This window comes from Castor canadensis, chromosome 7 (assembly GCF_047511655.1).
Source record: "Castor canadensis chromosome 7, mCasCan1.hap1v2, whole genome shotgun sequence".
NCBI classification, from domain to species: domain Eukaryota; kingdom Metazoa; phylum Chordata; class Mammalia; order Rodentia; family Castoridae; genus Castor; species Castor canadensis.
In genome coordinates this window covers 142,159,741-142,187,494 of record NC_133392.1, presented here as the reverse complement: position 1 = coordinate 142,187,494, position 27,754 = coordinate 142,159,741, and the positions used below count along the sequence as shown (strand labels likewise).

At 37.4% G+C, this 27,754-nt stretch overlaps 1 protein-coding gene across 17 annotated transcripts in view; it reads left to right on the top strand.

Moving 5' to 3' along the window:
• The window catches only part of Phactr4 (phosphatase and actin regulator 4), a 90,761-nt gene that overhangs the window by 16,035 nt on the left and 46,972 nt on the right, over positions 1-27,754 (top strand). For 9 of the 17 annotated variants that reach the window (XM_074080814.1, XM_074080813.1, XM_074080824.1 and 6 more), the window contains one exon: positions 7,420-7,472. The exons of 1 other annotated variant lie outside the window; for it this stretch is intronic. In XM_074080814.1, the coding sequence (XP_073936915.1) occupies positions 7,457-7,472 (16 nt within the window). In that variant the 5' untranslated portion in view covers positions 7,420-7,456. Of the gene's footprint in view, positions 1-420; positions 453-7,419; positions 7,473-8,627; positions 8,658-27,754 lie in introns of all 17 variants that reach the window. 7 more of the 17 variants (XM_074080810.1, XM_074080828.1, XM_074080808.1 and 4 more) reach the window with 3 other exon arrangements.

The window sequence follows — 27,754 nt, the reverse complement described above, 5'->3', positions numbered from 1 at the left end:
AAATAATTTCCATGTTTGGCAAGTTCCCTCCTGAGTTAACGACTTTTAAGTTTGCTATTTTAACTATTTTTAAATTGTGCAGTTCAGCAGCATTACGTCCATTCACATTGTTGTGCAATCATTGCCACCATCCATCTCCAGAACCTTTTCATCTTCCTGGATGAAAACTGTACCCATTAAACAGTAACCTTCTACCTCCATTCCTCCCATCCCCTGGCAGCCAACATTCTTTTTGTCTTAATGAATGTGACTATTCTTAACTCATGTAAATGGAACCGTAAAGTATTTGTCCTCATGTCTGGCTTATTTTGCTTATCATAATGTCTGCAAGGTTCATCCATACAGTATCATTTTATACCTTTTTATTGCTAAATAGCATTCTATTGTATGTGTGTGCATTGGCTTTTTTTTTTTTTGTAGTACTGGGATTTAAACTCAGGGCTTCAGTGTTGGTAAGCATGTGTTTTTGAGCTGTTCTGTCAGCTCTTGTTGTGTGTGTTTGTTTTTGATGTGGGGTCTTGTTATGTAGTGCAGGTGGGCCTCAAACTTGCAATCCTCTTGTCTCAGTGCTGGAATTATAGGCATGTGCCAGCACATCAGCTGGGTACCACATTTTGTTTACCAATTCATCCATCAGTGCACATTTGGGTTCCTGCCTTTCTAAAATTCTTTTGGGTATATACTCAGAAGTGGAATTGTTAGATCTTATGGTAATTTTGTTTTAAGTTCCTTGAAAAATGACCAGAGTGTTTTGCATAGCAGCTACACTGTTTCACATTCTCATCAGCAATGCACCAAGGTTCTAAATTCTCCACATCTTCACAATACTCTGTTTCTAGCTCTCTCTCTCTCTCTTTTTTTTTTTTTCTGGCAGTGCTAGAGTTTGAACTCAGTGCTTTGCACTACTAGGCAGGTGCTCTACCACTTGAACCATGCTCCCAGCCCTTTTTGCTTTTCGTTATTTTTGAGGTAGGGTCTTGCTTCATGCCCAGGAAGGCCTGGACCATGATATTTGTGCTTCTAGGGTAGCTGAGATGACAGGTACACACTACCATGCCCAGCTTTTTATTGGTTGAAATAGGGTTGCGACCTTCTTGCCCAGGTTGGCCTCAAGCTACGATGCTCCTGATGTCTGCCTCCTGAGTACCTAGAATTATAGGCTTGAATTACTGTTCTTGGCCTTTATTTTCTCTTTTTTAATAATGTCCAATCTAGTACTTATAAAGTGGTATCTCACTGTGAGTTTGGTTGCATTTCTGTCATGGTTAATGACAGAACATTTTTCATATGCTTATTGGTCCATTTGTCTTTCTTAGGGAAATGTCTGTTCACATTTTTTGCCCATTTTTAATTAATTTTTTTTCTTTTTGCTACAGGATCAATTAGTTTTTAAAAACTTAGCATCTTTGGATTGTTGAAAGCATTTGGTTAATTTTCAGTGTTCTGAAAATGTTGATTTTTTTTTTTTTTTTTGGGTCTTCATTTCATTGGTTTTCATGGAATAGATTTTGGGAAGTTTTTATTCTTCCAGTCCAGAAGTGCTCCCCTCACTATCTGCATTTTAAGCTTTTTACTAGTGTTTAAGAAAAACATGCTATAGGCTTGAAAAGAGAATGTACATAGTTCCTTTGAAGGTTTTATGTACATGGTCTCTTTCTCTCTCTCTTTTTTTTTTGAGACAGGGTCTTGCTATATTGTTCAGACTGGCCTCAAGCTCCTAGGCTCCAGTAATTGCCTGCCTCAGCTTCCTCATGGATAGTAGTACCACATGATGTTTGAATTTCCTTACTGCATTCTGAATAAGTTCTTACCTATCTAGGAGGTTTAAGAAAATAAAAGCAGGTGCCAGTGTTTTCTCAGAGGTGAGGGTACATATTTAACGTGCGTTTCCATGGATAATAACCATAGTGTGAGCTGGCTGTGGTGACCCATGCTTGTAATACTAGCACTCAGGAGGCTGATACAGGCGGATTTCAAGTTCAAGACTAGCCTGGTCCGCACAGTAGCTTTCAGGCCAACCTGGAGAGACTGTGTGTACTTAAAGAGACTGTGTCTCACAAAACAAATACAAAAACATTGTGTGAAAGGAAAGCTGATACTCTCAATGTGGTAATTGATTATATGGCACATTCCTAATATTGCTGTTACAGACAGCACTTAGATTATGTTCTTTTGAAAAACAGGTATAACTTTACCACTTTAACTGTAACTCATTATTCACTTGTCAAAAAGTAACTTTAAAACCATCAGATTCATTCATTTTTGTGTATTGGTGATCTGTAAAACTGAAAATTTCCACCTGGTTAAATTTTGTTGCAAAAGAGTGGACTTCATTTTTAAATTGTAAATAGCGCTAGAATACTTACTGAGTGGTATCACTCAGTGCATTTGAATTTGCTCTGACCATCAAAGAGACAGGTTTAATTTGCCATTTGTTAATGTGAAGACTTTTGAAGATGATGACTAACTGGCAATTTTATGGCACAGTGCTTTGGGTCTCGTATGCTGTTGTTACACTAGTGAGGAAACCAGTAGGGCTGCTGGTTGATATTTACCAGTGATATCCAATAAAATGTTTGATAAAAGGGTAAAACAGTATGCTTAGGCCAGGCATGGTTGCACACAGAGATTGAGGCAGGAGGATTGGAATCAAGGCCAGCCTGGGCTACATAGCGAGAGACTCTGTCTCAAAAACAAACAAAAAATAATGACAAACCAAACAATATACTCATAAAAAAGAGAGAAATTCCATTTTTTCCTTGTCTTTATTAAACCTGAGTTCTTCCTTCAAGGTTAACATTTATCACAAGAATTTATAGCAAAAAGCTGTTCAGTTTCTGGGTTCACAGAGCATCTTTTTATTTCCTGAGTAGCTAGGATTACAGGCATGAGCCATGGGTGCCTACAGAGCATCTTTTTAGTACTTTGAAACATCCTTAGGGACAATATTGTGGAACTGTTGCTAAAAAAAAAATATAAGGTTGTGATAGGTAGGGTAAGTGAGCCAGTTTATAATGACATCAGTCAAAAGAATGAGAGTACTGTGGATTTGGAAGACTCTGGAATAAATTAGAGGCCTGAAAGAGTCCTTGGAATATATGAAAGGACTGTGATTTTGAAAAATTGTGGCTGTGATTTCAATAGCTTGGTATTAGAATTGGAAAGTATCAGATGTCTGGCAAATTGTCAGTGTAAGTCCTTTTCTGATGGTGCTGAGGATTGAATCCACAGCCTTGAGCATGCTAGTTGAGCACTATACCACTGAGCTGTATCCCAAACATGTTTTTGAGGCAGGGCTTCACTATGTAGCTCAGGCTGGCTTCAGACTGATCAGACGTCTGCCTCAGCCTCTGGAGTGCTGAAATTACAAGCATGCATCACCATGCCTAGCTTTTTTTTTTTGCAAGATGTAGTTATGCTATTTTGCACAGGCTTGTCACAAACTTCTAGGCTCAAGTAGTCCTGCCTCAGCCCCCCCCCCAGTGCTAGAACTTTTTGCACACATGATGGTGCCCAACTTGATCAGCAGCTCTTAGATGATATTATATGTAATACCATAGAAGGGGCTATGGTTCTGGGTCCTTTCCTGCACTCAGTTTACTACCAAGTGAATTTCCTTCCATGACTTGCTGTTATGGGGGCTAATGTTTAATGGTAGGTCAGATGTTTCCTAAACTCTCCTGTAGTGTGATGTTCACAGCAGCACTGAGGGGAGGAAAGGCAAAATTACATACAGAATATTATTTATATCTGTCAGAATTATTTGTTTACCTTTTCAGAGCAGAAAGGGCCAAATACAATCAATTTGTTTATTAAGTGATCAATTAGTTTCTTTCAAAGATGGGGCCATATTTGGAGTTAATGTTTGTCTATTTTCCTGGCTGTTTGGATTTTTGGTGACATAAGTAGGTACAGTATCCTTGGTAAGTGGGAGTTCATGATGTTGGGTGTATGCATAGTGAGCCACCATGGTCATCTTTTTTCATGTGCCCATTTTGTCAGCACTGAGGAGGCCATGACAAATGATGGCTGATGTGAATTGGCTGAGACATTTTGTCTACTTGGTTGTTCAGTGTCTCTTCACAGTAGATGTTCTCTGATGAGCATTTACATGTGATTCAAAGATCTTCACATTTTGGTTGTATTCCTGTGTCCTACATGTCTCTCTCTCTCTCTCTTTCTCTTTTTTGGTGTCCTACATGTCTCTCTCTCTCTCTCTCTCTCTCTCTCTCTCTTTTTTGGTGGTCTCTCTTTCTTTTTTTTGGGTTTGAACTCAGGGCCTTATGCTTGCTGTGCAGACTCTCTACACTTCCACCCCGCCAGCCCTATTCTACATGTCTCTACTCTTAAGACCTTGCCCCAACTTCTGATCTTTTTCCTTTCATGCCCCTTGCCAGCATGTCAGGTCATTTTGGTTGAGTTTGCTTATTTTCTAATCTCAGACCACTTCTTTTTTTTTTTTTTTTGGCGACACTGGGGTTTGAACTCAGGTACTGGGGCTCAAACCTGAGGCCTTGTATAAGCTAAACTACTTCCAAGCTATACTCTTAAGTCTAGAGTACTACTTTCGTTGGCTGCTTAATCTATTTTGTCTAGTAACAATCGTGCTCTGCTAACCATCCCCTATAAATCTGTGAGTCTGGTCTCTTTGCTCTCTGACTTTGCTGGTCATTATGGTAACTGTGTCCGCCTGACTTTTGATAGTTATATACCATGAACCTAGTCTCCCTGTTTCAGGTTTGTGTCATGGCCGTTGCTATTGGTGAGCTTAGTTTTCTAATAGCTTGTCATCTGGAGGTAAACTTCTATTAAATTTCTTGAGGATACTGATACCCCCTTACCAGAATATTCCTTATGACATCTTCCTATATAATTTGATAGATTGTCTGACCAGATATATTATATCTACTTCCCTGAAAGTTTTAATCCCTTCCTGCATTGCCTGCCCCTGCAATTTTGCATTGCAACTTTACTTAGCATGGGTGATCATTTTTCCATTTTTTAGGAACCATCCAGTGGTAAATTCACACCTATCTTGGGTTTTTTGCCAGGGAGTTAGATCCTGAGTCTTTGGATAGTGATTGATAACTTAACATCTTGCTTCTCAGTTTTGTGTTCTGATTCTCATGTTCAAACACAATCTGGCTCCTGCCAGCGTACACTTGTAGTTTCCTTAAGTTAATTTCCTTTCTAATCTTATTAAGCCCAGTGTATATGGGGTGGGTTAAGCTGTTAGAGGCTTAAAGGAGGTTGGTGGTTAGCTAGGTACTCTCTAGAAGGCCTCAGTTCCTAAAGGTTCTACACCATTTCCTAGCACTTGTCAGCCTGGGGACCAGGTTTCCAACACATGAACCTTTGGGAAGACAAACCACATCCAGACCATAGCTGGCATCAACTCAGATGTCTCTGTCCCATGTATTAAGGTCTCATTCTTTCTCACTTAGGGACCAGACATTAGTATAACCTCTCTTGGTGAATTAACCTTCCTTGAAGGTGGGCTACTCTGATGATTAACTACTAGGCCTGGGCTTCTAGCATTTTCTGTCCTGGTGCGAGAGAAATGAGCCTTTCTGTAAGTTACCAGGGATGCCTTGAGACTTGCATATTTGATTTTCAGTGTCTTGGTTACTCTTACCTTTTTGTTGTCTTTTTCTTTTTCTTCGAATCGTGATCCTTCTGATCTCTGCATAATGAGTGGCGTGAGCCACCTAGAGCCCTGTTTGTTGTCTTTTACTAGACACCAGTTGAGTTTAACAGTAGTCATTCAATCAGGGTGCCTGTGGCTCATGCCTGTAATTCTAGCTACTCAAGAGGCAGAGATCAGGAGGATCACAGTTCAAAGCCAGCCTGAGCAAATACTGTGCAAGACACTATCTCGAAAAACCTTTCACAAAAATAGGACTGGTGGAGTGGCTCAAGGTGAAGGCCCTGAGTTCAAGCCCCACTACTGCAAAAAACAAACAAATAAAACCCCCAGTAGTCTGACAAGTAATGCCTTCTTTTCCACAGATAGACCAGCATTGTTCACCCACTGATGAAAGTTTAAAATTGGACAAGCAACAGGGTCCTCATTGGAGTTAAAAAAAACCCATCCTACTCAAGTGGTAGAGTGCCTGCTTTGCAAGCATGGAGGAGCCTTGAGTTCAAACCCTAGTCCCACCAAAAAATAAAATGACTTACACTTTCCTTGGACAAAACTGATCCCTTCTTGAAAGATATCTTTCATATTCTTTCTTAGGTGTTCATGTAAGTTTGTTTTAATTTTACATAAAACTCACCCCAAGAGGGAGGGGGCAGAGTGGGTGGTAAGGGAGGGGGTGGGGGCAGGGGGGAGAAATGACCCAAGCCTTGTAAGCACATATGAATAATAAACAATAAAAAATAAATAAAAAAAATAAAACTGACTTCGGCCCCCCAAAAAAAAAAAAAACAAAAACAAATTCACCCTGTTCCTTATACTATAGTAAATCTGAGATGGGAATTAGAAAGGGAACTTATTTGAGGAAACTGAGATATTTTTTATTTTTTTTATTTTTTTTTTTATTGTTTTATTATTCATATGTGCATACAAGGCTTGGGTCATTTCTCCCCCCTGCCCCTACCCCCTCCCTTACCACCCACTCCGCCCCCTCCCTTTCCCCCCCACCCCCTCAATACCCAGCAGAAACTATTTTGCCCTTATCTCTAATTTTGTTGAAGAGAGAGAATAGGCAATAATAGGAAGGAACAAGTGTTCCTGGTTGAGATAAGGATAGCTATACAGGGAGTTGAGTCACATTAATTTCCTGTACATGTGTGTTGCCTTCTAGGTTAATTCTTTTTGATTTACCCTTTTCTCTAGTTCCTGGTCCCCTTTTCCTATTGGCCTCAGTTGCTTTTAAGGTATCTGCTTTAGTTTCTCTGCGTTGAGGGCAACAAATGCTAGCTAATTTCTTAGGTGTCTTACCTATCCTCACCCCTCCCTTGTGTGCTCTTGCTTTTATCATGTGCTCAAAGTCCAATCCCCTTGTTGTGTTTGCCCTTGATCTAATGTCCGCATATGAGGGAGAACTTACGATTTTTGGTCTTTTGGGCCAGGCTAACCTCACTCAGAATGATGTTCTCCAATTCCATCCATTTACCAGCGAATGATGACATTTCATTCTTCTTCCTGGTTGCATAAAATTCCATTGTGTATAGATACCACATTTCTGAGATATTTTTTAAATGAAAATTAGCCTTAAATATTTTATGATATTTTAGTAGTAGTTTATATGTGTATCTCAATACCCTTAAAATAACTCCAGTTGGAAGTGTTCTTCCTTTAGTAAGTTGTCTTGTTTCTATAATATTCATTTTAAACTATAAACAGCATTGCTAAATTAGCAAGGTGGTAGATTTTACATTTCCAGTACATCATTTACCTCTTTCTCTTTTTAGAAATTGTACTTCCTCTCCTAAACGGGTTAACAGTGGCATGGAAGATCTATTTGGTGAGTATCACCTGAATTTTTCTTAGTAAATAATATTTGTGCTTTATCTTCATCTGCACTAAAACTTTAGAGTAAATTCATTATTTTCATGTTTTGTCTGCTACTCTATAGAACAGTGGTTTTGCTCTCAGCATCCATTTATACTCAAGTATAATTGAGGGTCCCAGTTATTTATATCCATTGATATTTGCTGTTTTATAAATTAAACCTGAGAAACTTTAAAAGCAGTTTTAACAAACCCATTATGATATGTTTTATGAAAAACAAAATAACAAAAAGAAATAGCAGATACCAAAAATTTTTGCAAAACTAACTGGTTTAATGAAAAACAGATGGATTTACTTAACTGCTACTACACTCAGTTTTTTATATTATGACATATGTAGGTTCTGGAAAATCTCCTGCACAGTTGGGAGATAAGGAGAGTGAAAAGGCAAATAACATCTTAGTATTATTATAAAAATTGCTCTACCCTCACAAAATCAAGAATCATGTGGCAAGTCAGTTCCTGCGCTTGCTAAGCAATCACTTGAGCCATGCCCCCAGCGCTTTTTGCTTTAGTTGTTTTTCAGTCTCATATTTTTGTCTGGGGTAGGATTCAGACTTCAATCCTCCAACCTTTACCTTTTGCATAGCTGGGACAACAGGTGTGCACTACCACACCTGGCTTATTGATTGAGAAAGACAGTTCTTGAATCACAATCCTCCTTCTGAGTAGAGTACCAGAGTTTTAAAACTATATTTATGAATAGGAAGACTAGTTAGGAAGTAATTTCCTTTAAAAAATATCTACCAGGGGGAAAAAAAGAAAAAAAGAATGAGAGATATTTAACTTTGGCATGCTAGGGGAAGCATTTGATTAAAGCATTGTCTGTTTCTTCATCATATGCAAAAGCATAAACCTCCCCCCACCTTTTTTTTTTGCAGTGCTAGAGATCAAGTATGCTAACTAAGCACGCTATCACTGAACTGTATGTCTCCAGCCCTTGGTTTTTGAGTCAGGTTCTCACTGTATAGCTCAGGCTGCTCTTAAACTCAATGTACTCCTGCCAAGCCTTCCAAGTGAGCCACCACACCATCACTAAACACCTTTTATGTCAGTGTAACTTGAGTAAGCATACTTAAGAAAACTTTGTTTTTCTGTTCTTGTGGTAGGACTCAAACCCAGGACTTCACACATGCTATGTGAGTGCTCTACCTCTGCCCCTAGGAAATGTACTCCTTTTGCCCAATTGCCATTGATGTGACTGAGGTTAAGCCTTTTAGACTACTGGTACTGGTAATCAGATAGCTTACATTAGTGGTTTTAGTCTTATTTTGAGAAGATGTCTGTGGAATACCTTGCAAGGTAAGGATTTCTCTTTTAGTTTACAATAATGAAATCTTTAGTTTGAACACTAGAGGGCAGTCAATACTTTGTTAATAAATTTGTATTTTCTTCAAGTTAATTTTTGAGGAGATTTTTTTTTAACTTTTATTTTTTTATTATTCATATGTGCATACAAGGCTTGGGTCATTTCTCCCCCCCTGCCCCCACCCCCTCCCTTACCACCCACTCCGCCCCCTCCCTCTCCCCCCCACCCCCTCAATACCCAGCAGAAACTATTTTGCCCTTATCTCTAATTTTGTTGAAAGAGAGTATAAGCAATAATAGGAAGGAACAAGGGTTTTTGCTAGTTGAGATAAGGATAGCTATACAGGGAGTTGACTCACATTAATTTCCTGTGCATGTGTGTTACCTTCTAGGTTAATTCTTTTTGATCTAACCTTTTCTCTAGTTCCTCGTTGCCTTCTCCTGTTGGCCTCAGTTGCTTTTAAGGTATCTGGTTTAGTTTCTCTGCGTTGAAGGCAACAAATGCTAGCTAATTTCTTAGGTGTCTTACCTATCCTCACCCCTCCCTTGTGTGCTCTTGCTTTTATCATGTGCTCAAAGTCCAATCCCCTTGTTGTGTTTGCCCTTGATCTAATGTCTGCATATGAGGGAGAACATACAATTTTTGGTCTTTTGGGCCAGGCTAACCTCACTCAGAATGATGTTCTCCAATTCCATCCATTTACCAGCAAATGATGACATTTCATTCTTCTTCCTGGTTGCATAAAATTCCATTGTGTATAGATACCACATTTTCTTGATCCATTCGTCAGTAGTGGGGCATCTTGGCTGTTTCCATAACTTGGCTAGTGCTGCAATAAACATGGTTGTACAGGTGCCCCTGGAGTAACCTGTGTCATAGTCTTTTGGGTATATCCCCAAGAGTGGTATTGCTGGATCAAATGGTAGATCAATGTTTAGCTTTTTAAGTAGCCTCCAAATTTTTTTTCAGAGTGGTTATACTAGTTTACATTCCCACCAACAGTGTAAGAGGGTTTCTTTTTCCCCGCATCCTCGCCAACACCTGTTGTTGGTGGTGTTGCTAATGATGGCTATTCTAACGGGTGAGGTGGAATCTTAGTGTGGTTTTAATTTGCATTTCCTTTATTCCTAGAGATAGTGAACATTTTTTCATGTGTTTTTTGGCCATTTGAATTTCTTCTTTTGAGAAAGTTCTGTTTAGTTCACTTGCCCATGTCTTTATTGGTTCATTAGTTTTGGGAGAATTTAGTTTTTTAAGTTCCCTATATATTCTGGTTATCAGTCCTTTGTCTGATGTGTAGCTGGCAAATATTTTCTCCCACTCTGTGGGTGTTCTCTTCAGTTTAGAGACCATTTCTTTTGATGAACAGAAGCTTTTTAGTTTTATGAAGTCCCATTTATCTATGCTATCTTTTAATTGCTGTGCTGCTGGGGTTCCGTTGAGAAAGTTCTTTCCTATACCTACTAACTCCAGAGTATTTCCTACTCTTTCCTGTATCAACTTTAGAGTTTGTGGTCTGATATTAAGATCCTTGATCCATTTTGAGATAATATTGGTAGAGGGTGATATACATGGATCTAGTTTCAGTTTTTTGCAGACTGCTAACCAGTTTTCCCAGCAGTTTTTGTTGAAGAGGCTGCTATTTCTCCATCGTATATTTTTAGCACCTTTGTCAAAGACAAGTTGCTTATAGTTGTGTGGCTTCATATCCAGGTCCTCTATTCTGTTCCACTGGTCTTCATGTCTGTTTTTGTGCCAGTACCATGCTGTTTTTATTGTTATTGCTTTGTAATACAGTTTGAAGTCAGCTATCGTGATACCTCCAGCATTGTTCTTTTGACTGAGTATTGCCTTGGCTATTCGTGGCCTCTTGTGTTTCCATATCAATTTAGCAGCAAATTTTTCAATCTCTTTAATGAATGTCATTGGAATTTTGATGGGAATTGCATTAAACATGTAGATTACTTTTGGGAGTATAGACATTTTTACTATGTTGATTCTACCAATCCATGAGCATGGGAGCTCTCTCCACTTTCTATAGTCTTCCTTAGTCTCTTTCTTCAGAAGTTTATAGTTTTCCTTGTAGACGTCGTTCACATCTTTTGTTAGGTTTACACCTAGGTATTTGATTTTTTTTGAGGCTATTGTAAATGGAATTGTTTTCATATATTCTTTCTCAGTTTGTTCATTATTAGTGTATAGAAATGCTAATGATTTTTCTATGTTGATTTTATATCCTGCTACCTTGCTATAGCTATTGATGATGTCTAGAAGCTTCTGAGTAGAGTTTTTTAGGTCTTTAAGGTATAGGATTATGTCGTCTGCAAATAGGGATATTTTGACAGTTTCTTTACCTATTTGTATTCCTTTTATTCCTTCTTCTTGCCTAATTGCTCTGGCTAGGAATTCCAGTACTATGTTGAATAGGAATGGAGATAGTGGGCATCCTTGTCTGGTTCCTGATTTTAGAGGGAATGGTTTCAGTTTTTCTCCGTTAAGTATAATGCTGGCTGTAGGTTTGTCATATATAGCTTTTATAATTAAGGAGATTGTTTATGAAGAATTGTTAAATTGGGGCTGGGATGTAGATCAGTGGTAGAGCACTTGCCTAGCATGTGTGAGGCCCTGGGTTCAAGCCCTGGCACCAAAAAAGAAAAGACCAAAAAGAAAAAGTAAATTGACTTTATTTTAGTAACATGGTAACGATTTTTATTTTTGGAGTTGGAACTCAGGGCTTTGTGCTTGCTAGGCAGTGGTTGAGCCTTGCCTTCAACTATTTTTACCCTGCTTATTTTTGAGCTAGGGTCTCGTTTTTTGCTTGGGCCGGCCTAGACTGTGATTATGATTCTAGTGTTTTATGCTCCCCGCTGTAACTAGGATGACAAGTGCATGCCGCTACGCCCAGCTTTTTCTGTTGAGGTAGAGGTCTTGTGAAGTTTTTACCTGGACTGGCCTCGAAACTTATGGCCACCATGCCCAGCCCTTGTGTTGTTTTGATATAGGGTCTGGCTGTTTAGCCCAAAAGGGCCTCAAACTCACAATCCTCCTGCCTCTGCCTCCTGAAGGCTGGAATTACAGCTGTGCATCAACTTGCCTAGTTTAAAATTAAATGCTAATTTAAATTTACTAGTGAGTATCAAATGAGAGTTGCTGTGGAAGTTAAAATTGATTAGTATTCAGTTGAAACAAAGTAAAATGTGCTTTTGATAGGCAAAATTTTCAGTTCTGTGCTAGTGAGATATTTTTCCCCTTATACTTATTTAAACCTCAGAATTTGTAAATTAACATTCTTGTTCACAATGTGCATTTTATAGGAAAACAGAAATGACAGTGTTCTCTGTCTCCATTCTTTTTGTAGATGTTAAACTGATTACTTCTTAACTGCATATAAAACATTCACATGAACTGGCACAGTGACATATACATGTAATCCCAGCAGTTTGGGAAGCTAAGGTGGGAGGATTGTGAGTTTAAGGCCAACCTGGGCAACATAAGGAGACCCTGTCTCCAAAAAATAAGGTACTTGATATATCAATGCTGTTTGACAAATAAAAGAATTGTGAATGTAAAATGAGTTTATTTCTAAGAATGTAGAGCCCCGATAAGATGGAGTATGGATTTTGTTATAGTCAGGATAGCTAAGAATTTTCTCTGTGGTTTTTCTTTTCTGAGACAGAGTTTCACTATGTAACCCAGCCTGGTAATCAAAATCTTAATACTCCTGCTTTCACCACCACCCCACACCCCGTTCTGGAATTGTAGGTGTACACCACTGTGCCTGGCTAAAATAGCTAACAATTACGTAGATAGATTGAGAAAGAATTACTTGTAGTATTCTAAAAATAAAAGTAATGAGAGCTGGTTTTTTTGTTTTGTTTTATTCTGTTTGGGGTTTATCTTGCTGCATTGGGGATTGAACTCAGGACCTCCAGCATGCTAGGCAAGTGTTCTACCTCTGCGAGAGATTCCCCCACCCCTAGTTAGAGATTTTTATCCATCAAGTTCCAGTGAAGCAGCACTTAGGCCTCTAGTACCTTTCATTGTTGCTGGTGTGATCAGAAGACTTCCAAATCCTTTGTGTCCCACGAGGAAGAATCCATCGCAGAACACGTGGGTGTAAATGGAGTTTATTAAAAGTTAGGGAAGGGCAGTACAAAAGGGGAGCATAGTGGGTGCAGGTGGAATATGGAGGCAGAGAGGGTGTGCTTCTTTTCCCCAGGTGCTTTTAAAATTTATGCTAATCTGTGGGAAGGGAGGAACCAGGTGATTCCCAACATGTAACTGTAATTTTTTGTTATTCTTACATATTTAGTTTTACTTCTCAGATTCCTTCCTGAAAGGGTCTCATGGATTCCCAAGAGCTGATGGACCATACTTGCCTCAGTTTTCTTTTCTTTTCTTGCTCTTTTTCTCTTTTTTTCTCTCTGCTTGCTTGCTTCCTTCCTTCCTTCCTTCCCTCCCTCCCTCCCTACCTACCTCTTTCCTTCCTTCCTTTCTTTCTTCCCTCCCTCTTTCCCTCCCTCTTTCCTTTCTTCCTTCTTTTCTTCCTTGCTTCCTTCCCTCCTTTGTTCCTTCCCTTGCTAGGGGTCTAACCCATTGTTGAGGGATGTTCCCATATCAGAATCAGGGTTCAAGGAGCAATCATTCTATCCTTGTTTGAATGGTAAGGGGAAAGAAGACTGGGTAAACAGATTGCTGCATTCAGTTAATTACACACACACACACACACACACACACACACACACACACACACTTAATTACCCTCCACTTTTTGTTTGGTACTGGCTTATATCCTTCTGTTTTCACCCCATTACTAACTGCCCTTTGCATCCCTCAATCCAAGAATCACTTGTTTTACCTTTTCCAGAAAACAGACTTCCAAATTCTGGAAGTCTGAACGTCTACTCTATTTGGTATAGAGTAGACTTCTAAGTAATGGAGTGGGGAAGGTAATGGTAAAGGAATCAAACAGCTTTTACTCTGATTTCCCTTGTTTTTGGTCCTCTCCTTTCATCCCTTTTCAAAGGAACCTGAAAATAATAAAATGAAATTATTATCTGCTAACCTATGTTGGTATATGCTGAGTTAAAAGAAAAAGAATGACTATACTGTATACAAGGGCTGGGTGAAGATAGGGTAAGGTGATACTTTACATCCCAGTGGTTTTGAAAAATGTCTCATTCCTGAATCTGCTTTCTTCCTTCTCAGCTCTCCACAGCATGTCAGAGGAGAAGGGACTGAAATTGTGATCACTTCTGTAGCATATATGCTAAAATTAGAATTTACATTCTGACATATCTGTTCTTGAAAAGTGCTGAATTGTGACTTACTGCTTCTAAAGATTTTTGGAGTGGGGGAGGATCTGTGTAGTAATTACATTCCCAAAATGTTTTAAATCATCTGACTAATTTCATTAAGTTTCTGTATACCCTCCCTGTACACATGTAAACATAATTTGAGCTGGGCACTGGTGGCTTACTCCTGTAGCCTTAGCTACTTAGGAGGCTGAGATCAAGATCAGTGAGGTTCCAGGCAAGCCCTGGCAAATAATTCTTGAGACTCTGTCTTCAAAATAACCAGAGCAAAATGGATTGGAGGCATGACTGAAGCAGTAGTACACACCTGCTTTGCAAGCGTGAAGCCCTGAGTTCAAACCCCAGTTCCACCAAAAACAAACAAACAAAAAAACTGTTGAAAAATATTTTTGGGAATATGTATCTGATAAAATAGTGAGATTTATTGGTGTGAATTCTGAACTTGAAGGTAAATGCAAAGGCTTTATATGTGTATTGTGTTCTGAGAATAGGCTCATAAGGTAATATTGATTAGAGTCATTATTACTTATGAGTAATGAAAAGCCATTTGTTAGGGTAGTAGATAGAATTTATTATTTTCTATATAAAAAAGGTCATTTGTTTTTTTCCTTACTCTGTACCTAAATTTATAAGTAATTACTAGGCTATGAAGCTTTTTTTTTCCTAGCTGTTAAAAAGTATTTAAGTTTGCCATGTTCAAGGCTAATGCACTTCACTTCAAAGTTTATGATAAAAAAATTTTGTGTTGTCTTGTTATCACTTGAAGCTAAAACTGTGTCAATAGCAGTCATTCCCTCCCTCTTTAACAGGGAGGTACAAAATGTGAACTTAATTAGTGTTGAGATCCTTAGGGTGTAGGAGATAAATTACTCTGAAATTAAATGAGGCCAAAAATGATGTTAGTTCCATTTTATCCTGTAGTTTTGATTAGAAATTTAATATAGCATTAAAAAATATATATTAAATATACTGTCATCTTATTTCATGATAAGAGCATAAACTTCTGGAGTCCAAGGTCTTTTCACTGCTATATCCAAATGCCCAACAGTAAGCACACAGTTCTTTTTGTGTGTGTATACACACACACACACACATTTCTTCCAGAGGCTTTAATATTTCTTCATAAGATAGAATTAGCAATCTTATAGGAAAATATAGTAAACAGACACCACTTTCTGTGAATTTGAATAACAGATGTCACATGGTGATTCTGTCTAGAGAAGGATGAGTCATAGTAGTGATGAAAACCTGGAAAATAAGGAATGATGACGTTCTAGTCTGTCTCCTATATCCTCTCACTGCTTTTTATCACTTAATACTACTTATTCCTAGAAAATAATTGTTCAGTGTAACAGGTTCATTAAATGTATAGGTTGGTTTCTATCTGAATTTACTCCTACCTACCATGCCCTTTTCAATGGGTCATATACTTTGTGTAGGCAATGCTATATGTTATGCAAATGTTTTCTTCCAGCCTGTGGCTTGCCTTTTGTTTTTCTAGTAGCAGAAGTTTTTAATTTATTAAAATCGAATTTAATCAGTATTTTCACTTATGATTTATGCTTTTTGTGTTCTCCCTAAGAAATCTTTGCTTAATCCAAGGTCACAAAAATTTTCTTCTATTTTTTCTTCACCATGCTTGTAGTTTTAGGTTTCATATTTAGGTCAATGATTTATTTCCAGTTATTTTTGGATGTGATACAAAATTGAAAATATTCTCCTTTTCCCACTTATTACTTTTGCACCTTTGTTGAATTTCTGAAAAAATGGGTAATTTTCTAGGAAAACATACTTACCAGAGTCAATCAAGAAATAAAAATCTGGTGTAAACTAATGTTAAAATATATGTATGCCTTGTTGGTTTTATGGATAATTTAATTTATACTGAAAGAACAGGTCAACCATAGTAGGGGAGAGAAAAAGACAAACGTTATATTCACTCATTTTATGAAGTCAGCAGTCATGGTAACTCAAAGGCAACAAAGATAGTGTAAAAATACATTTGTTAGTGAGGTTAGCCTGGCCCAAAAGACCAAAAATCGTATGTTCTCCCTCATATGTGGACATTAGGTCAAGGGAAACACAACAAGGGGATTGGACTATGAGCACATGATAAAGCGAGAGCACACAAGGGAGGGGTGAGGATAGGTAAGACACCTAAAAAACTAGCTAGCATTTGTTGCCCTTAATGCAGAGAAACTAAAGCAGATACCTTAAAGCAACTGAGGCCAATAGGAAAAGGGGAACAGGTACTAGAGAAAAGGTTAGATCAAAAAGAATTAACCTAGAAGGTAACACCCACGCACAGGAAATCAATGTGAGTCAGTGCCCTGTATAGCTATCCTTATCTCAACCAGCAAAAACCCTTGTTCCTTCCTATTATTGCTTATACTCTCTCTACAACAAAATTAGAAATATGGGCAAAATAGTTTCTGCTGGGTGTTGGGGGGGGAGAGGGAGGGGGCGGAGTGGGTGGTAAGGGAGGGGGTGGGGGCAGGGGGGAGAAATGAACCAAGCCTTGTATGCACATATGAATAATAAAAGAAAAATGAAAAAAAAATACATTTGTTCTGTCCCATTTAATGAATACAGTTGTGAAACATCTGTATAAAGTACTCCAAGATGATTTTTTTTATGGCACTGGGGTTTGAAGTCAGGGCTTCATGCTTGCTAGGCAGGCACTCTACTATGTGAGCCCCTCCACCAGCCTGTTTTGTGTTGGGTATTTTGAAGATCCGGTCTTGTGAACTATTTGCCTGGGCTTCCTTTCAACTGTGATCTTCCTGATCTCTGCCTCCCAAGTAGCTAGTATTATAGGCTTGAGCCACCAGCATCCAGCTGTTAAATCCATTTTGAAAATTAAATCCATTATTTGTTTTTTTACTCATTGTAAAAATAATATTTCTTCCAGGAGAATTAGAAAACATGGACATAAAGAAGAAAGCTTTAAATTCAATTTTATATTTCTACTTAGTGGTAATTGCTGATAACACTTAGAAATACCTACTTTTCATGACCCCCCCCAAAGTAGTTGTCTGTATTGTTATATTTTATTTATTTATTTATTTATTTATTTTGGTGGGGCTGGTGTTTAAACTCAGGACTTCCTGCTTGCAAGGCAGGTAGTCTGCCACTTTTGAACCACACCTCTAGCTCATTTTGCTCTGGTTATTTTGAAGATGGAGACTTCCAAACTATTTGCCCAAGCTGGTCTTGAACCATGATCCTCCCTATTTCAGCCCCCCAAGAAGCTACAATTGAGGATGTGAGCCACTGATGAATGGAAGTTATATGTTTTTAGCATACTGACTTTTGACTTCTTCCCTCCCCCCATTTGATAAGTCAAATCTATAAGTATATTAAAAGAATATGGCCAGAAAAACTTCTCTCAGTCTCTGAAGATATTATTTTAAGGAATCTTTAAATTATAAAACATTATATTGATGTGTCAAAAATGAGTAGGAAAACTGGGCACTGGTAGCTCATATCTGTAATCCTGGCTCCTTGGGAGACTGAGATGGGGAGAATCGCAGTTGGAGGCCAGCTCTGGCAAATAGTTTACAAGATCTTTCTCCAAAATAACCAGAACAAAACAAACCGGAGGCATAGCTCAAGTGGTAGAGCACCTGCTTTGCAAGTGCAAAGCTCTGACTTCAAACCTTATTCCCACCAGAAAAAAAAAAAAAAAAAGTAGGAAAGTGATATACTTAGCTTTGTAGACGATACAATTCACTCGATTCCAGTTAAAAGTTTTAATTTCCCTAGGAGTAGGATAATTTATTTTTATCCTTAAATACTTAAATAAAATGGATAACATTAAAACACATTTTGTGAAATAAAACTTGTAGGCTGGGGGTTTAGCTCAGCGGTGAAGTACTTGCCTAGCATGGGAAAGGCCCTGGGTTTTATCCCCAGCACTGCAAAAGAGAGGAAGGAGGAAGAGAGGGTAGAAAAATGAAAGGGGTTAAAAGTCATTTGCACTGAAACTAAAATTGTAAAATATCTAGGAGTAATCTTCAAGTATGTAATCAATATAAGAAAAACTAGAAATTTCCTGTAGATAAGCAAATAAATGCATTGTGTCAAGTAAAAATTATCAGTGTCATTTATTCCTAAATTGATTGTATACATTTAATATAATTTTACTAATGAAGGTGAATTTATATTTACTTGATGTTTGAAAATTAATTATTATAATCTATAGCTTATAAATTTTTATTAGGATATATTCATTGTATAGGGGGGACTCATAGTGACAATTCCGATTAGACTTATATTGTACACTATTTACATTGCCCCCATTGAAGTTTAAACATTTTAAATTTAGCCAGTACTGCCAAAAATTAATAAAAAATTTAAATTATTTAACAGACTGTAATTTTTTAATTGGTTCATTATGCCATTTTGGCCACAGTAAGTCTTTGTTTTGTTCAGCTTTGCTTTTTGCTTTTGTTTTTTTGTGGTGCTGGAGATAGAACCTAGGTCCTTTCCTATCCAAAGCATTTGCTCTGCCACTGAGCCTGCAAATGGATTTAGATTCTGTAAAACAGGTGGATCTGGCTACTTTATTATTTTTATTCTCCCCCACCTCCCTTGTCCCTATTCAAGAGTCAGTCATTTTCTTTAGTTTAAGACTCAGTAATGAAAGGACATGAATAGAAACAAGGCTTAAGAATTATGCATTAAACAGTAAAAAAAAAAAACAGTGGGACCAAAGAAAGGACATTCGTGGTTTCTACTGAGCTTCACCCTCAACCTAAAAGGACATACTTGTAAGGATGAAGAGTTTGTTTACTTCAGTACTTATGGTGTGTGCTTGTCTAGTTCTGTTATAATCTCGTGATGCATCCATGGTAGACAGGTTAATATTGGTTACAGTGAAGGCCAGGTAGTATCCTAACCCCAACCAAAGGAGAATGGTGGATGGATGGATGGATAATTGGTTGACTGAATGATTTATTAAGTCATTCAATAAATTTTTGTTGGCTTACTTCACTAGCCGACATGAAGGGAAAAAAGTGAATAAGGTACAGTTTCAGATATCAAAGAGATTGGGAACTATTAATGTGAGGCAAAATGAAGTGGTTTTTCCATACAGATAAAAATAAGTACTAGAATTCAGTGCCATGTTGTTCACCATGAGTTATACTTACGGAAATTATTTTAAAAACTTGCTTATTAAGCATATGTTTTTGCTATACTTATTCTTTAAACAATTTAGTGGTGGTATCTTTAGGGAGTTTTTTTATTTTATTGTTCTTGTTTTGTAGCTAAGAGGAAAATTTGGTGCATGTTGGGAAATAAGAAAAACTGGTGGCTTCTTAACTACAGAAGATGATACAGAAAACGAATATGTTGACATGAAACCTGCCTGTGTATTACTAGCAATAATGCCCAAGGAGCATAAATGTGGGTGAAAGGTGGTGTAAACATGTGCTTAAGACATTTAGGTTTCTCATGAAACACCAAGTCTTAAGTTTTGTAGTATATCTAGGTTTATAGATAATACAAAAGGAATGGAGATTTGAATTTGTATTACTTAGATACGAATTCTAGCTTTGTCACTTATTAAACACAGGTTTACCCCTGTGTGATTCAGTTTTCTTATCTACAAAATAGGAATAATAAGTAGTATCTTTCCAATAGGCTTGTTGGAAGTATTTAGACAAGTTAATATATGTAAAACACTTAGAATAGTAGCTGGCATTATATGGCATGCTTGATTCATGTTAGCTATTACTATCCATAGAGAATGGAGAGAAGGAAAGCATGGGAAGTTGAATTTAGTTTATTTTTCTAAGTCTTAGCTTTTTTTTCTATAGTTTTCTTTTAACCAAATCTTTTTTTAGAGTTGTTCATGTGTAGTAGAGTAATAATACCAAATTTAAATTTGGTATTATTTCTTAAAGTTCTGGTTTTTCTTACAGCAGTTTTTACATTTAATGAAGTGATCAAAAATGATCATGAATCAGAGAAGAAACAGAAACTAGAAATCAACTTTACAAAGTGGTACAGCTGGTGTGGTGGCGAATGTCTATAATCCTAGCTATTTGGAAAGCAGAGATCAGAAGGATTGCAGTTTCAAACCAGTCCTGACAAAGTTCTCGAGACCCCACTGGGCACACAGTGGGGCAGACCTGTCATCCCAACCATTCCAGAAGCATAGATAGGAGGATCACTGTTCAGCCAGGGCATAAAGCAAAATCCTATCTCAAAAATAACCAGCACAAAAGAGGGCTGGTGGAGTGGTTTAAGAAGTAGAGTACCTGCCTGGCAAGCATGAGGCCCTGAGTTTACCAGTACCACCAAAGAGGAAAAAAATGCTATAGTTTAGTCCCTTTTTTTTTTTTTTAACAGTTTAGTCCTTGTATTTCTCACTGGCACTAGGAAAGCAGAGCTGTTTTTTTTTTTAATCAGTTTTATATAAATATAAAAGCAACTACAATTAAAAGAATGTGTTACTGTAAGCATCTGTGGAAGGGAATTTATAGTAACACATAACCCATAGGTAACAAGGTAATGTCACTTAGGTTCTTTTTTTTTTTTTTGGTACTGGGGATTAAATTCAGCCTCATGCAAGTACTCACTTCAGCTATATCTCAGCTCTTTTTCAAGTATTTCTTTTCTTGGGGTGGGGGCAGTGATGAATGGGTTTGAATGCAGGACTTCACACTTGACAAGCAGGCGCTCTACCTCTTGAACCACTCTACCACCCTGGAACATATTGTTTTGTGGCTGAACAACTCAGCAGCACTAATAATGCTTTTCAGAAAAGTTAAAGTAGGATTAGGCCACAGCTGCATTAGCGTAAACAGTTAAGCATAGGCAAGTTGTATATATTTTCCTCAGTCAGACTACTTTGTTTTCCTAAAGTGTGAATGTATTTGACTCTTGTTTGGTTTTTTTTTGTTTTTTTTTTTTCCTCCTCCTTTTCTTTGTGGTGGTAATGGGGATTGAACCGAGGGCCTTGTGCATACTAAGTAGGCATTCTACCACTCTTTTCTTTCTTTAATCTTCTTTTTTTCTTTTTTGAGACAAGGTCTTACTATGTAGCACAGGCTGGCCTTGAATTTGTGATCCTTCTGCTTCAGCCTCCAGAGTGATGAGATTGTTTACAGGTGTACACTACCACACCTGGCTTTTTATTTTTTTAAATTAGTTTAAAAACAAAGATAAATCCAAAACAATTTTTCTCTTTGATTTTAAAAATTATATAAGCCTTTTTTTCCATGACACTTTACTTCTGTGGTTGTGAAAAATTGAAGATTTTTAATGAGGGAATGTAATAAAATAAATGGATATTTCATACTTAGCAAACAGCAGAGTGGCCAGGCACAGTAATTTCACACCTGTAATCCTATTTGGGAGACTGAGATAAGGAAGATTGCTGTTCAAGGCCAGCCTGGGAAAATAGTTCTTGAGATCCCATCTCCAAAATAACCAGGGCAAAATGGACTGGAGAAAGTGGCTCAAGTGGTAGAGTGCCTGCTTTGCAAGAATGAAGTCCTGAGTTCAAATGCCAGTCCTTACAAGAAAAGAAAACAACAAAATGCATTTGAGTTACTAGCTAGAGCAAGTTTTTTGATAGAAACACCATTCACAAAGTCATCCTTAGTTCTTTTGCAGGAATTACTCTTGACTCATGGTGTCAACAGGTGTTCATTACTCAGACTTTTTATTTGATAAGAGGATGAAGGCTGTATTTTTCTGCACCTGTTCTGGGAAAGAATGTTGTTTAAAGTGATTCCTTACAAATTTCTGAACAACTTTTTTGGATGTCATAGTTATCATCAGGCAGTTAGTTGTAGTCCCACTAGATATGTGACTGAGTGTTGGTAATATTTAGCTTTCTCCCTCCCTCACTTGCAGTGAATTTGAGAATCAGCTGAGTTATGAAAAGAGAAAGAAGGAAGATTATGTGGCAGAAGCTAATAGTCACGTCTTTTGAGTCATCAGCAATGAATGCCACTTTACCAGGAAACATTCAACACATTTCAAAACCCTGGGATGGGTGCTCCTTAATGTTTAGTTTCTGTACATCACTGATACCTCTTGGTTCCTTTGTAGGTGTCACTTGGGACTTAGCATTATGACCATATGGAGTTTTATAAAGCAATTTCCCCTTTAAGACTAAGGCTGTTACTGTCTTTTATTGTAACTAAACAAAAACCATATTCTGTTCATGAAAAAATAATGTTTAGATTAGAAATAGTACTAAATGGCTGGCTTATGAGATGGAGGGTGTTAATTTTCAGCTGATAACCAATGGGTATCATTCTCAGTAGGTCCTTAGATGAAACAAAGCCATTCTTGCTTGATTCCTTAGGCTTTAGATGTTACTAATATTCAGAGACTTTGAGTGTTCATTAAAAAAAAAAAAGTTATAATTCAGTTGCTAAAGAAGGAGTGTAGCAGGCTGAAGGCATGGCTTAAGTGGTAGAGTGCCTACCTAGCAAGTATAAAGCCCTGAGTTCAAACCCCAGTACCACACACACACACACACACACACACACACACACACACACACACACACACAGAATTGGTATAACTGTTATAATTACAAATAGCTGAGTAGTTTGTAGCTGAATACAGCTGTTTTATTTATTTATTTAGGTGGTATGTTTGAACTCAGGGTAGGCAGGTACTCTACCACTTTAGCCACACTTCAGCCCCTGAATACAACTGTTTTAAACTGTCAAGATTCTTTCAGCATGTAATATCAACAATAGTTGGTTCAGTGGGAGATAGACCTTGTGTGCAGGTGAAATGTGGTATTAGGTCTTTGAGATACTCTTCTTATTGCTGGAAAATTGCTAAATGTGCTTTAAAAATTCTTTAATTTCAGTGTGTTCAGTAGTACTTTGTGAAGTGACAGAAATGCTCTGTATCTACACTCTAGTGCAGTAGTCATGTATAACTACTGAGCACCTGAAATCTGGCCAGTACAACTGAGAAACTGTAAATTGTGCTTTATTTTAACTAATATAAAGTTAAGCCAGACACGGTGGTATACTACTCTAATCCCAACATTTAGAAGACTGAAGCAGGAGGATCTTGAGTTTAAGGGCAGCCAGGCTACATATCAAAACCCTGTCTCAAAAAAAAAAAAAAGAAGTGCACATTTGAGAACTGACCAGCACATTTGCTAACTAATACTTCTCTACCAGTGATTAAACACACGACAGATATAATTAATATTTTATTTTTGTATGCTCGGAAATGTTGCTTTTTGTTTTGCTTCCATTAGAACTGAAGAGGCTATAGTGTTAGGAAGATGACAGAGAAAGTTACCTGAGGACTGTGTGTTCCCTTCAGGCCTTTGTTTATACGTCATCTTGCCAATGAGTCCCTTCTGCTTACCCAGTAGATAATTTAGCACCCCCTCCACCATTTGAGTTTACCTTGTCTCCCTTTCCTTCTTTTTTACTCTACAGCACTTGTACCATCTAACATACTATAAAAAGGGCAGGAATTTTTTTCAAGTCCCTTTGTATTCACTACTATGTCCCAACACCTAGAACAGTACCTGATACTTCCCAGGCGCTTAGTAAATATTTGTAGTATGGAGAAATGAAGGTTGTGGTTTCCAGTAACAATAATAAGCCAATTCACGTAACATTTATTTTGAGTTATTTGGCAAGATTGAGTTAGGTTAGTTATAGAAAGTGCTGTGTCCACTGCCCTATTGATAATAAAACATATCTTGGAAACATTTTTGACACAGAATATTGAATTGGTTAAATCATTGGTTTAACTAGGAGGGACCTTGGCAATAATTTGAATCAACTGTCTGATTTAAAACAGTTAATTAAACTTCTATCAGTGTCATTGATACCCTCTTTTCGCTTCCTTTTTCCCTCATCCCTATAACTTGTGAATCTTTTTGCTCTATTTTCTCCCCACATTCTTTCTTCTCCATTCTCATCTCCTGCTAGGCCTCACTTTCTTACTAATTTTAAAGTGCCTTAAGATGTAGCTCAGTGATAGACTGCTTGCTTAGAATGAAAAAAAAAAAAAAAATTCCCAAATCCTTAACCAGCAATCCTTTCATTCTTTTTTTCTTTTTTTGTAGTACTGGATTTTGAACTCAGGGCTTCACGTTTCCTAAGCAAGTGCTCTGCCACTTGAGTTACACTTTCAGCTCCCTTTCATCTTCCTTTTTTTTTTTTCCAGTTCTGGGTTTGAACTCAGGGTCTATACCGTGAGTGCCACTCCACCAGCTTTTTTTTGTGGTGGATTTTTTGAGATAGTGTCTCTCAAACTGTTTGCCCAGGCTGGCTTCAAACCACGATCCTCCTGATCTCTGCCTTCTCAATAGCTAGGATTACAGGCATGAGCCACTGGCGCCCAGCTTTTCACCTTTCTTGACAAAAGTTTTCCTGTTTACTATAATTTTTTTATAGCTCCTTCCTTAATTCTACAACCATCTCCTGACCTTAGGGAACCTTAACAGCTTGTTAGGATCAAAGCAAATACTTTAAGAAAATGCAACTGTCAGAATCTCTAGAACTCCAGTTTCTTAGACTTGAGATCTTTAATTTTGTGAACCTGAATGCAGTCCTCCTGGCATAATTTCAGTTTCTCTCTCCTGTTAACTTGTCTACATATTGTATGTTTGTAAACATGTACATTACTTCATGACTGCTATTTTTGAGGGCAGAATAAATAAATAGCTTGTATGACATAACAGAACTTTCCCAGTTTTTCCTAAAGAACTGTAGTGTTTAAATTTAAACCATTTGGAAATGAGAATCATTTGTATAAAGAATTTAAATGGAGAGAGAGCCAAAATATATTAAGCACCTTCAATCATCAGAATCTTGAGCTATTTTCTTAGTTTAATCCTCACACCACTCAAAGAGTAATTATTTTCATCTTACAAGTGCGTAAACTGAGGCTTGTATAAATTAAGTAAGTTATCTAGTCATTTAATCAGTACATGGACAAGCTGAAATTTTACATAATTGTAATATGACTCTGCTGTCTTTTTTTATTTTTTGGTAAACCATGCTACCTTCTCAAAGTGGGTATACAGAATTTGATGTAAAATGGAGGTCAAGTTTCATTTCTATTTTGCATCCAGTGAGTTTGCCACAGAAAGAAACCATTATCATTTGGGGTAAATGGCACGAGTATCTTCTGATTCCAGCGGCCCTACCTTTGTCTCCTTTACCCTGTTCTTGAGGCTAGTACACAAATGCCTTCTGTTGAGAATCTTGGGCCCTATAGTAGTGATTGTATGAGGGTTTATGTGCACATTCATATGTAAAACTTGCCTCCTTATTCCTTGCAAAGCAATAAATTCAAAATTGTCATGAACATGCCTTTTTTTTTTTTTTTTTGCCATAAAAGTGACTTCCACAGCAACTTTCAGGATTATTTGAATGATAGAATAGTCCATGGTCTCCATATTTCTTCTAGCCTGCGTTACTGCCACTCTTTGTCTTAATTGCCTTACTTTGTTTTGTTTCGCTTGAGGCAGGGTCTTGCTAGCTGGCCTAGAACTCTCATCCTCCTCCTTCAGCCTCTCAAGTGTTGAGGTTATCAGCATGCACCACCATGCCTGTATGTTATGATTCCATGAGTAAAGCTTCAAATTAAAGAATACTTTTTATTCCTTGTACTCTGGAATAATAAATACTTGCTGCATGTGCACTGTGTACCAAGGTGTGCAAACATTGAAGGTTTAAAGATAAATATATCATAATCCCTGCCCATAAGGAGTTTCTACTCTAATAGAGAACTATAAAGATTATAATTCAGGGTGTGTGTCCAGCAAAACCATAGTCATGACCAACTCTTTCTTTTTGGGGAATTTTTTAAGATAAAAGTTTTGCTGTGTAGCCCAGACTGGCCTGGAACTCAAAATCTTGAATTCACCTCCCATGTCCTGAGATTACAGGCATCACCACAATACTCAGTCAATGATCAATTTCTTTTTTTTTTTAACCTCACTAGTATCTCTTGATGATCATTCCCTTTTCTGACTTCTGTCATCCCTTTTATGATTGACTCTAGACCAATGTGTTTGCACAGTACCTTATATTCTCTTGTAGATCCTATTTACCTATAAGAACCTTAAGGACAAAGACTTGTTTTGGGCACTAGAGGTAAGTCTTTTTTGGAGTTCTCTTGAATGACTAAGGAAAGGATCATAACAGAGGAAGCAACTTTTGAGCCATTCCACCACCCCTGTTTTGTTTTTTTTTTCGTACTGGATATTTTCCAGACAGGGTCTTGTGAACTGTTTGCGCAGGCTGACTTCAAATCCCAATCCTCCTGATTTCTGCCTCCTGAGAGGCTAGGATTTCAGGCGTGAGCTAGTGGTGCCCGGCTTTGAGGCAGTTCTTAAAAGACTTCCCCAGATAGATCTGGGAAAGAAATTCCAGGCCAAAAAAGCAATTTACACAAATAGATGACATAGTAAAGTAATTTACAAATGACTAGGAAGGCTTTCTAACATTGGACTTTGAGACACAATTTATTGTAGGATGTTACTGCCAATAACTATCCAGACTAGAATAGAGTAGAACAGGTGTAAGAAAAGGAAGCTGCTCTCTCCACAATAATATATTCTGAAGTTGAGAATTAGTTTTTTACTTGAATATGTATTTATGTGATTTGCTAATGATTTCTTTTGATCATCTTTTCCTAGAGAAAAATGACTTTTTTCCTAACCTCTCACCAGAGCTTACCTCCTTAAGATATTAAAGCAAGAGGCATGCTAAATTAAGCTGAAAGATACGTAATTAAATAGCTAAGCACTTACTCTCCTAGATAATCCAATTTAAATTGGTATTTCAGCTTAAAAGTACATTTAAATGAAAGCATTATACTTTTGAGATTGATCTTGTAGATGTTAATGAAAATATGAAGCATGTAAGCATGCTGTCATGTTGGTATATGATATAATACATTTGCACAAAATGTTTGGGAGTTATAAATGTTACTAGAAGCTTAGAATCTGAAAGAATTGTTTTTACAGAGAATACAGTCTAAGAAATTTAAGTTAAGAAAATTCATAATTTTCTCCATTGTTTGGACTTTTATTGTTGTCTTTGAATGTTAAATCTAATGAAAAAATTCTTACTAAGAAGGACTGGATTGTAGCTTAGTGGTAGAGTGCTTGCCTAGCATGTGTAAGGCCCTGGGCTCGATCCCTAGCATCTCTTTGCAGTGTGTAATGGTAGGTACATGGTAGGCTTGACAACTGATTGAAGTTTCAACTTGTAAATTACATACAGATCATACAAGAGAAAATACAGATTCTCACTACAAGTTAATTCTCTAAAATATAGTGAATTGAAAGCATCAAGGATCATGTTCCAAAAACAGGCCTGACAGAGACATAAACAAGTAAAAGTCTACTGTAATCCTAGTGTCTCAACAATGAAGCCCGAAGACTAAATATAAAAGTAGTAATTCATACTGTACCATTGTTCAGGAAAAGGAGGGTAAAGTCTTCCCCATCTTCTACATAGAACCTGGCATAGATATTCCACAGTGCTTTCCTACTTATAAACAATGTTAGCAAATAAAAAATTTAAAAATCAAAATTTTAGCAAATCAAGATTAGATTGATGGAAGGAAGGAATATAGCAATCCATGGCTT